Source organism: Elaeis guineensis, chromosome 11 (genome assembly GCF_000442705.2).
Source record: "Elaeis guineensis isolate ETL-2024a chromosome 11, EG11, whole genome shotgun sequence".
Classification (NCBI taxonomy): domain Eukaryota; kingdom Viridiplantae; phylum Streptophyta; class Magnoliopsida; order Arecales; family Arecaceae; genus Elaeis; species Elaeis guineensis.
The window spans coordinates 119,660,043-119,671,831 of NC_026003.2; the positions used below are offsets into that span (position 1 = coordinate 119,660,043).

The window sequence follows — 11,789 nt, forward strand, 5'->3', positions numbered from 1 at the left end:
AGGTATAACGGTGTAGTTCTAGATGTTCTTCACAAACTAGGGACCTGAGATGCACAGCAAGAGAGAGATTGTGGGAGAGGACTATTTTCCAATTCTCCGCCGTGCAAGAATGCAAACCATGGATAGTTTGTAAAGAGGATTAGATGATAAGGTTTGTTAACAAAATAACAGCCGCATCTCCAAGCGCTATATAGCTTTAACCAGATAAAAGCTTATCCGTACATATCCACCTCTTTTACTTATTTAAAATAAATAACATAAATGCATATTTATTTTTTAGAGAGATAGAATAGTTAGATATTCATATCCATGTTGAACGAAGGCGATAAAGGGTCAGATCTAGCCCGACCGAACCGACGGAGAGGGAAAACTAGATGCCGGCGGCCACGGGCATCATCGGTTCCCTCAGCTTTTCCACCTCCCTTGGCCCTCCCGCCAGGACCATGATGCTGCCGCGAATCCGGCGCGGACGCGGAACTCCGTCGAAGGGGATTTACGGGCGGTTCGAGCGGCCGCTGGAGGAGGTGTACAACGTGCGGGTGGAGCGCAGGGTGTCCAAGGAGCGGCTGGAGGAGCTGAGCGTCGAGCGGTGGTCGACGTGGAAGACCGGCCGCTGCTGCCTACCCTGGGACTGGCACGTCGACCAGCAGGTCTACATCGTCTCCGGCGAGGTCCGCGTTGTTCCGGAGGGCGCCAAGTCCGGCGACCGCTTCATGCGCTTCGTTGCCGGCGACCTCGTCCGCTATCCCAAGTGGTTCGAGGCCGACCTCTTCTTCGACGGGCCCTACGAGGAGCGCTACCGATTCCGTGCCTACGGTGATGATTGATCCCCATTCCCGCTACTGAATGACTTCCGCCCTTCCCTTCTTGAGGTAACAAATCAAATCCTAGTCTTTGATCAATTGTAATGGAATTTTGCTCTTTGTTGACCTTGATGCATCCACGACCTTGGATGTTCATTGATTCAAATAAGTCAGCTTTTATTTCTTTTTCTTTAACAATAATGCACTACCTTGGAACATGATTTGCATTGATGTGAAGCATTGGTAGGGATTGTGTTAGAAGGCATTTTGCCTTCAAGATTGGTAGCATTGATGATGTAAGGGTTGGCTAATCATGTGAAGGGCAATAAGTTGCAATTTTTGGAAGGATATAATGGATATTAGAGAGTCTGAGTTTGAGAAAGGGCTATAGCGAAGATATCACCATGATAATGATTTTTCTCCATTTCATCAGTTGGGCAAGAAAAGGGACCTGTGATTGCTAAATTTAAATGATTTTGTTCTCTTTGAGGAAGATTTCTTTAATAGTTGAACCAAGACCTCCCCTCATGTTCTTGAGGTAATCCCACATCCTGTTGAACACCAACTTCACATTATATCGTTCAAGAAGATGTTCCCAGGGGCTTTTCGAAAGTATATCACCAATTGATCAGGCTTTTCTCCACCATGGTACTGTCAAAAGATATCATTTGCTGGCATAGCACCTATTTGACACCAGATCCATCAAGATGTCGATTCCGTTTCCTATACAAATCACAAAAGAGCAAGTGTTATCCCCCGATGCCATCATTGGTTCTAAAACATTTTATGGAAAAGATTAAGCATACTTTTAAAGCATGTCCAGCGAACATGACAGGAATTTTTTTTAATCTGCCCGTACTTTCTGTCAAAAAAGGAAAATAACTGTTGTTTATTGTAATATTTATGGATGCATGCTCCCAGCCTCATTTCACAATTGTTGTCATCGAGAAACTTGTGATATTTGTTCTTCTAAGAATTGGATTGGCATCATGCCTATGATACACTGCTTCCATTCCCAATAGTATTCTGTCACGCCTCGAACCCAATATCCGGGTCGGATACGTGATGGCCGCACACTCCTTAGAGCAAGCCCTAAAGAATATGCAAGGCCATAATAAAACATTACAACCTTAACATCCATAACAATTAATTTCAATAATAATTCATAAAATCTTGCATAATTACAATTTAAATTTCTTCAATTCTCTGATCAGATACTATGACACTCTATTTATCCTTCTGCTCACCCATAAATCCAAGCCATAATCAATCATAAGCATCCTGTAACTCTGAAAAGAAAAAGAAAGATGAAGGGTGTGAGCTTTACAGCCCAGTAAGAATTTCCATATCACACCAATATAATAATATAAAAGTCGATGTTCACTGTCCAGAATACTGCAAATATTTATAGATTATCTGTTTTATCAAAAGAGATGCATTATCATATTTAATAAGTGAAACAATTTTATTCAACGATTGTTTCATGTCTTATCTTTCTATTTTCTTCTATTATCATATCGTCTTTAATCCTTTTCTTTTTGGCTTTGGCTTTGGACTACCAGGATCATGCGACGATCTTTCATTCGGATCGATTTCTGTGATCTTCCTCGGATCGAAATATTCATGATCTTTCTCGGATCAAAGTGACCATGATCTTTCTCGGATCAAATCATTCATGATCTTTTTCGGATCAGATTCTTCCACATATAAGCCTGTGGGAGCTGTCCCAGGTATAAGCTCCTGGCAGGCTATTCCACATGACAAGGCCAGTCCAAACCATATTTCTCTTTCTTTTCATTTTCATGAAATTATAATATTTGACTTCATTAATCAATTCAAATTTTGCAGTGTAATAAATATGTCATACCCATGTAATCATGTCATCAATCACTGATACATATATATTGATATAACATACTCATGCTCAAAATCACATAAATAAATAACAGTATCTCAGATATAACAAATTCATCGATCTCAAATCCAATGATGCAAAATCAATGAGATAAAACCAACAGTAAAATAACATATATAATGGTGATCATGTACAGGGATTCTTACCTTTACCGATGACTGATCCAAGTATAGAAATTAATGTTCTTCTTTGATTTATGAATTTCTCTTAACAAAATATTTCACTCGATATCTTATGCAGACAATCATATCTCTTCATGACCTTGATCAAATATAAAAATCATATATGAAGAAAATTACCGATAATCGATCCTAATAACACAAATTGAGGACCTCTCTTAGGATTAATCAAAATTAGGATTTATCTAAGTATCTGGATCCTCCACTGATCCATAAGACTTTTAGAGAGAAAAAATCCATGAAGAGAGAGAAAATTTTAGAGAGAGAAAGTAGAGAGAGAAAGTGGAGAGAGAATCTTCGTATCCTTCAGATAAGATAATCATGATTGAGATCATCAGAGGTCCAATCAAGGTGACTCAATATGAATCAAATATTATAAATTTCGAATAAGATCGAGCTGGGATCAGATCTACTGCATGAATTTCGGAGCAATCTCAAATCATCATATTTTTATTTCAAATTTATCCTAGGGTCTGTGATGCAATCAGAGAGAGAGTAGAAAGACCTTAGAGAGATAAAATTCATAAAGAGAGAGAAAGGTCTAGAGAGAGAAAATAGGGAGAGAATCTAGAGAGAGAAAATGGAGAGAGAAGGTAGAGAGAGGAGAGAGGAAAGAGAGAGAAAGGAGGGAGAGGAGAGAGAAAAATTCTCTCTTTCCTTCTTTTTTTTTCTATTTTTGTTTTGTTTTGTTTTCTTTTTCTTTTTCTCTTTTTCCTTTTCTTTTTCTTTTTCTTTTTCTCTTTTTCTTTCTTCTTCTTTCTTTTTCCTTTTTTTCCCGCGGCCTCCCTTGGGCCGAAACAGGGGAAGACCATGAGGTCCCCCCTCTAGTGACCCGGGCTCTGACGAGGTGGGTGGCTTCGTCGGAGGTCAGGCAACGATGGCCGATCATGCGAAGCCGACCAACGATGGAGTTCGGCCGGCAAGCTTTCCTTTTTTTTTTTTCCTCGAAAAACAGGGGATCCGCCCCTTTTCTTTTTATTTTTCGATCATTGGCCGGTCACCGGCGGCCAAGACCTTCAGGGAAGAGGGATAGAGAGATGAGGGTCCGGTCTCGGGGATGAGACGCCGCAACCGGCGGCGCCGGTGGCCGGAAAAGAGAGGAAAGGGTTCTGACCGAACAGGGATTTCTTGTTTCATGGAATTTTCGGCGATCCCGACGGCCGGCAAGGAGTCTAAAACCATGGAAAGAAAGAGAAGAGGGAGAGGAAGAAAGATTGAACCCTCACCTGAACTCCGGTGGCCTCTTCGACCTTCAATTTCCGACGAACACAAGAAGAGGGTGCCGTGGCTTCCAAGGGAAAAAGAGGAGGAATCAAGCTTGAAGATCGCCGGTGGAGGTTTGAGAGGGAGAGGGAAGGCTTATTTATAGAGGATCCTAGAGTTTTAAGAGTACTAGAACTCTTTTCCGATCAGGATTCATCGGAGAAGAAGACTCCCGAAGAGAGTCTTCTTCCGTTCCTTTTTTTTTTTTTTTTTTTTTTTGAACTGTGGGCTGATTCTGAGCCCAATTGGGCCAGGTGTTACATTAATGTTGTGACAAATGCATCAAAGGTTCTACTCATGTTTGAACCAATGCTACCTCATCCTTCTGAAACTAATTTTGCCTCTCTGTGCCAAATCCTTGAAAGCTGTTTTTTGGGTAGTTAATCCTCATACACTGTTTACTCAACAGTAGAGTGATTCCATTACCTTCCTAATCCAGAATATCCTATCATCCATGTAAAGCTATCTAGTACACCTTGTGGAACAGATGTGCTGATATTTACTTAATCAATCAAACTCTTTGTTTCTGTGAGACCTCTTTCATTTTTTCCTTTTAGATATATCTTGTGGATGATTGTCAACAGAGCAGAGTTCGTTTTTAATGTTCCAATTCCCTTTCTTTTTTTTGCCTCTATCTGCCTATTTCATAATGGAATTTTGCACAAGTGCATCTGGATGTTCCAATGCTATCTTGTCAAACCAACAAAATTGCATTTGCCATCTGCTTTTCATAATTACGTATATGATTACATAAGTAATGCAAGATTCTTGGACGCTTCGGCCTATCAGTTTTGTCAAGACTGGTGTGTACGGAACATGCTAGATACCATCAAGTCCAGGTACTAGAGTTGCCAATCCATGTGATAGACTACTTACCTTTCCATTAATGATGGCACTACATTATTATAGTTGTATCATGTAAAACAATGGCTGACCACTTGGCTAAAGCTAACAGCTGCTAGCTTAACATAATTCATGTTCTTCTTTGCAAAAATGTTGGGTGTATAGTTCTTGTAACATGAACCAGAGATTTTTAGCTTGGTTAATGGAGGACAATGGCAGGTGGCATATAATAGGCTGTGGAATTTCCTATTTCAGAACTCAAATCATCAATCTTATTGGTCACTGAAGACCGAGAAGATACATAGATGCCCGTATCTTGTCACCATCCAATATAAGGAGCAACAATTGTTTGTGATTGTTGACATTTCATTGCAATTCAGAATCATGAAATTAAACAAATTAGGAAGTTGGGTATTGCAGATTGCGAGTAGTGATTATTAGAATAAAGTTGATTCCTGTAATGGGTGTTGGGCTGTATAGCTCATTTGATTTTCCCGGTTAACTGCATTGTTAATTTCATGCAATCAAGGCTAGGTAACATTGTTGACCTGTGACATTAAGAGTTATATTATGGAAATAAAGGATATACTCTGGAATTAAAAGATATACTCTGGAATATGAGTCATTGAATAACTCAGGGTTCAAAAGGTTGTTGATTAAGCAAGACTAGAGTAGATCAGTTGAATGGGAAGAAATGGGAGCAAAAATATATCTGGATCTCTGATAAAACAAGATTTAGTTTCATGTGCATCAGATGAGTGATACAAACAGTTTCCTTACCTCTAAGCTCATTAATTGTAAGTGTTGGCAGTTGCTGTTAACTATTAAGTTTACTCTGTGCTGTATGTGTAGCCTAACTCAAATTCTTTGTTTCTGAAAACATGTTATATTCCCTTTGATGTTGACAGCAAGAAAAGCAAAGATAAATTCAGCTGAGTCAGCAAAATTGTAGCAGAGAAGTCTCAATGACTTGTACCACTCACCATGTTGAATCCATGCTTTGATGTTGGAGCAAGGGGAGCAGAAGAAGAGACCCAAACAAAATGTCAGCAACAAGAGTTTTTGCTTAACCAGCGCATGTGTTTTTATGTGTAATGTGCTAAATATCTGTCATCTGTATCTTTTGGAATTTCGGAGTTATTATCCTACACTGGACAAAATATAATAATATTCACATCTAGTTTGCCAATACTGCTTAATTTGATCCTTATCTATTTTTAAAGAGGTACCAGGTTAGTCTCCTACATTTAAGCGAATTTTCTGATTCTGATATTATGCTTTTTAAGCAAGTCTTTAGCTATAGATTTTCCTGTATATTACTTTAAATTCCTCTGCAACTAGTCGTCCTCTGCAACTAGTTTAAGTATTCAAATTCCAAAGTGGTGCCAAATCTTGGTTCATATTTGCCCCGTTGGGAGTCAGGTTGTCCAGGAAATTTATCCACAACAGCTAATAGTCTCCTCGGTTGTGCATTTGTGTGCTTGTCACTGATGGTTCCAGATTTGGCAATCGCAGAGGGTACGTGCCTGACTCTTACTAGCCTCACTATATGTACATCATGCATAGTAACAGAGCTGTTAATGGCTTAAAGCGTAATTATAGAACATCCCCTTTTTTTGCACGATAACTTGCTCATTTGTGGGTATCATGGATGTCACTTTATTGCTTGTCAGATTAGAATGCACGGCAAGAAAATTATTTGCATCCCAAGGTTGCATCTTGATCTAATGCAAAACAAAATTACAGTATTGAAATTGACCAGTTGTAGTAGTGCAACTAGCACATCAGATTAGACTGCATTACTATCAGATTCATGAAAACATTAACACATAAAATTAGAACTCTGGGGGTCAATCTTCCTCAAATTAAACAGTGAAATTAGTGAATACCACATCAGTTAGTTCCTTTTGGTGAAATAAACGTATTCCAAATCCAAAACTACTATGTATTTTTTTTCAAAACCACCGTATGTATGTCTGCTACAATGACAAGCCATCTAAAATTCTACCAATATTGAATTTACTGTTGTAATAACTGAATTTACTGCTCTCTAATAGAAAGTTCACATTATAAAGAAAACAAATAATGGATCTATAAACCAATAACACAATATAAAAAAAAAAAAAAAAAAAAACTATTCCACCTTCTCATAATACATCATGCAACATGAACCATACTATAACCTCCCATGTTCATTGCAGAAGGATGTGCCAGTGAAGCAGCAGCTACACATCTACTTTCAGTACAAGTATTTTCATAGCTCAATCCCGATAAATTAAATTCATGCAATCAATCTGTTTTTTAAAACTGGAAACCAGAGTTGGAACTCCAATATCTTATTTCTCCTTACGGTAAATCAAAATTCTGACCTGCGCCAGTTGATTTAATAGTATAATCTAAAGAACATTTGACAGCACAAGAACTTAAACCTGTTTCTTCCTACCCACTTCATTAATTCCTTCAAAAGCTAAATCAATAAATAGATATTGTATATATATCTTCACTTCAATGGTTCCGTAGAGGATCCTGCGATAAGCAGTCCAAGGAAGTGAAGCAAGCAATTACAAAACCATAAAGTTCCAAAGAAAGAAGAAAAGACTTCAATCAGAAACTAACAGCAATTCAGAACCAATCAGTCAAAGACCCAGCGATTCACATCCTTTATCCTCCTCTCCTCTTCGGGGGTCAAGTCGTTCTCAATCCCAAAGTATTCCCGTACATCCTCGACCGTCATGTCGCTGATGGTGTTCGCCACCGCCTGGCAGCAGAGGTCGAACAGCGGCTGGGAGTTGAGGTAGTGGGCCGCCACCATAATCTCCAACACCTCCTGCTTCTCCGCTTCGACGAACTCCTTGTCCCACTTCTTGAGCTCCTCCTCCTTCCCACCCTCGACGTGACGCTTCCAGTACTCCACCACCTTGGCGAGCACCGAGCCCTCCACGTTGGGGAGGGGCACGCTGCGCTCCACGCACCCGTCCTCGATCATGTTCTTGATCGTCTCCGACTGGCTCGCCACGACCAAGTCGACCTCAAATTCCTCGCCGTCATAGCTCTGGAGCACCACGACCTTTGGGGCCTCCACCTTCTTGCTGGTCTCCGGGGCCGCCTCGATGGCGCTCTCTTCGGAAGACATGGTTGATGAATTCTTGAACTCCAACCGGGATGGATCGGTCCAATTAGATCTCCAATTAGCAAAAACCCTAAAGGATTCGATTGAAGTCTTGAGGTTTAAAGCCCGTTCTTTGTTGAAGAAAAAAAAAAAAAAGAAAAGAAAATATTGGATTCGATTGAAGATTACAGGGCGATTCTAGGGTTTCGAAACGATAGAAAAAATCGAACTTGCAGTCCATGGAATTCATCAAAGTAAACATAGATTAACATGATCGAGAACAGAAAACTCGATGATAAAATCCAATAAAAATCTTATGTTTGAGGTTAAAAAAAAAAAAAAAAGAGAAGCATGGAGATGGAGTTCTTACTCTTATGGGACACCGGAACTCTGGAGAGACCGGAGCAGACGAAGAACGAGAGAGAAGCGATAGGTCGGAGGTGTTTAAATAGCGGAGCTGTCGCTCTTTCGGTCTCACAGGAAAAAGGATTAACAAAACAAATCCTTGGAGGAAAGGGTTTCGTCGCAATCAGCAGCGGGCCGGGTTTTCCGTTGGGTCCGCGAAAATCCGTGAGTTTAAATTTTAAACTCAAAGGTCCAAAATATTTTTACCAAAAAAAAAAAAATTCCATAACGTCATTGTCCCATGTAGACTGATAAATCGAGTGCTAGATTGATTTATTAGTCTGGACTTGTAGGTGTTTGATTTGAGGTGATGAGGATCAAGGGTAATATAGATGGAGCTGACCAACGCCTTTTGATAGCAAAATGACAAATATCAACAATAGATTTGGATTTTATTATACATATCTTCTGTATTGAAGTTGACAAATATTATACCATATAAATGTAGCATTATCCATTCAAAGTGCACTGAACGTCGTAGTAGGTGTTTTCTTTCTTTGATTGTTCCGCTTATTTGTATTTCTTTATTTCAGCGTGGAATATGTTGGAGGATAAATTTTGCAAAGCCTTTTTATATGGATAGAAATGAAATAAAATAATAATAATATATAGATATGTATAAGTTGTACAATCATCAATAATCAAGTATGAAGTTATTTTGATCACCAATGATGATGATATGGAGATAATCTTTTCAATAGTAAGTTTTCATTCATATTTATCCGGTGCAGAATTGTATCTAAATGTGCAAGTCTTAGAAAATATAAAAGATATTCATAATCGAGACAATTTTAAAGTAGATGATCGGGATTTAAGAATGACAACGCAGGTCGGAGAACAGATTGTTTGCTCTAATCCGTATGTTGTTGATAATGTCGCAGTGAACATGAGTTCGAGACATACAAAGAAGCAGTTTGATACAGTAGATAGTGATGTGATCTAGAATATCATTAGAGAAGCATCATTATATACAGTTGCCATTGATACGATGTATGTCGATAATAGGCTTTTTTAGAAAGATGATGTACTAAGTGAAGATGATGTGAAAGAGAATGCTCAGCAAGCTGGTACACTATATGACGCAAGAAGCTCATATGATATTGGAAGCTTACGTGACGCAGAAAGTTTAAATGACATAGAAGTCTCAAAATTTTCTATGTTTGAAGCTTCTTTCGGAATATTTAGTCATTTTGATTAGGCAACTGCTAATGTACCAATGTGTTTTGCATTGCAAGTATAGTGTAATATATGGAAAAGAGGTGAAGAGTTATATAAGGGGTTTCATTTTGCAGATAAAGTAATACTGTAAACTGTGATAAAATAATATTCAAATGATTCGCACCGTGAATTTAAAGTTATTGAGTCGGAGCCAAAATTGTGGGTTGTTAAATATAAAAATAAAGAGTCGGGATGTCAATGGATGCTTCGAGCAATTAAACAGCATGACAATTTTGAAATCACATGATGTGCTAGTCCACATACATGTTTATCTACTATGCTTTCTCGGAATTATTGTGGATTAGATTTTAATTTTATCGCTAGTGAAATACGAAATCTAGTGAAAAAAGTATCTATAATTTTCATTGTTGATATTGGTACAGTATTAGAAAATAGATTCAACTATACACCCAGTTATAGAAAGTTATGAGAGGCCAAGCAAAAAATAATAACCATGGTGTTTGGTGATTGGGATAGGTTATATGAATTGCTGCTAAAATAGTTGCATATCATAGAGGAATTTAGCTTGAAACACATGAAACTGCATGTTGAAGATACGATTTTAGTTTGAAACTACATCTTCAATATGTGTTTTTCATTTTCAAATTTTAACATTTTTTTATAGGTTGGAGGCCATGTGGAGAGAAACACATGCGGTTTCTCCACCTGCTATCCAATCAGCTAAAGTGCTGTAGTTTGAGAAATAAATTGGGTTTAGGAGTATATTTATAATTAAATTTTAAAATAATAATAATAATAATAAATCCTCCAATTGATGTCTCCATAATTTGCCGCAACTGTCAATGGGTCGGGTCAGGCTCGGATGAGTGCACCAAACAAATAGTCCAAAAGGGACCCAAGTTCGAGTTTTAGACCTCCAGCCCTATTGGTAAGAGACTCCCAACTTGCTAACGTAGTATTTCATTTCATTCTACGGTTCACAGGTTGTTTGAGGAAGAAGGTTGTGCAAGTTTCATGAATTCATCTGTAAACAAGATGAAATGAAAATTAAAAAAAAAAAATCTTAGAAGATAAACATCTGCATCCATAAAATAAGAACGCTAAAAAAGCAAAGGAGATCCTTCACAAGCATGTAGAATTAACTCCATTGGACCATTGCTCGACTCAAAGCGAATTATGAATTAATCCAATTATAGGCTTCACATTGCAAGACTTGGTTTGAAGCCCAACTCACTTGCTTTTTGTTTTTTTTTTTTTGATAAAGAATTTTTTTTTGTTTTGGCAAAGACTTGTTTTTTGTTAGTGAAGCATTTAAAAAGACTGTTCTAATGATTTAAGTTTAGTGCGAATAGAAATGAAAAAAAATATGGATTTTCATATGATGATAAGATATGTAGAATTATAACAATATAAATGTATTATAACTTTCAAAAAAAATCACTAAGCTTGGCATCTAATAAAATGTACAACAAGAGTAATGCTACATGGGCTCTTACGTCATACATGCTAAAGGCCCTGCATCGTGACGAAATAGGAGGAATAAATAAGGATGCATTTGGTTAGTTATTAAAAAATATATTTTTTTATTTTTTAATTTTTAAAAATAAAAATAAAAAAATATTTGATAATATCATCAAAAATAAAAGAAATTAAAATAATTATTTTATATATAAAATATTTTTTTTATTTTTTAAAATTTATTTTTTTATTTTCATATATTTAAAATGTCAATTAAAAAAAATAAAAAACTCAAATTCTTCTCTCTCGTCGACCTCTTCACCTTCCCATCCCTTTCTTTCTGAATCCTTCTTTTTGATCGAGCTCTTCACTTGCTGCCTCTAAATGTTACCTCTTGCTTTATAATAATATAGTTATCAAATATATTTTTATATTTTTATTTTAATTTAATAATAAAAATTAAAAAAAATATGTTTTTTAAAAATTAAAAATCAAAAAGTGTAATCAAACGCATTCTAAATAAATAAAAGAAGGGTGACCTAACACCCACCCAATCATTATGGAACCTTCTCCACAAGAAAAACAGAATAAAGAAATCATCCGAATCCCACCTCCCATCCACAAAATCCTCAGTT

The 11,789-nt window shown here is 37.4% G+C and overlaps 2 protein-coding genes across 2 annotated transcripts; one reads left to right on the forward strand and one right to left on the reverse strand.

Moving 5' to 3' along the window:
- Window positions 1-319: 319 nt before the first annotated feature.
- On the forward strand, window positions 320-6,192 carry LOC105053796 (uncharacterized). The gene is made up of 2 exons (XM_010935085.4): window positions 320-872; window positions 5,912-6,192. The coding sequence occupies exon 1, from the start codon at window positions 375-377 to the stop codon at window positions 825-827; it is 453 nt and encodes a 150-aa protein (XP_010933387.1). The 5' UTR covers window positions 320-374; the 3' UTR covers window positions 828-872; window positions 5,912-6,192.
- A 1,231-nt stretch (window positions 6,193-7,423) lies between these two features.
- On the reverse strand, window positions 7,424-8,638 carry LOC105053795 (SKP1-like protein 12). Its single transcript, XM_010935083.4, has 2 exons — window positions 8,483-8,638; window positions 7,424-8,203 (listed from the first exon to the last, which is right to left on the reverse strand). Exon 2 carries the CDS (start codon window positions 8,134-8,136, stop codon window positions 7,636-7,638), a length of 501 nt encoding a protein of 166 aa, XP_010933385.1. The 5' UTR covers window positions 8,137-8,203; window positions 8,483-8,638; the 3' UTR covers window positions 7,424-7,635.
- Between the last annotated feature and the right edge of the window lie 3,151 nt (window positions 8,639-11,789).

Excerpts from the sequence above, each read along its gene's own strand:
- LOC105053795 (XM_010935083.4), bottom strand. The coding sequence starts at position 8,136 with ATGTCTTCCGAAGAGAGCGCCATCGAGGCGGCCCCGGAGACCAGCAAG.
- LOC105053796 (XM_010935085.4), top strand. The coding sequence starts at position 375 with ATGCCGGCGGCCACGGGCATCATCGGTTCCCTCAGCTTTTCCACCTCC.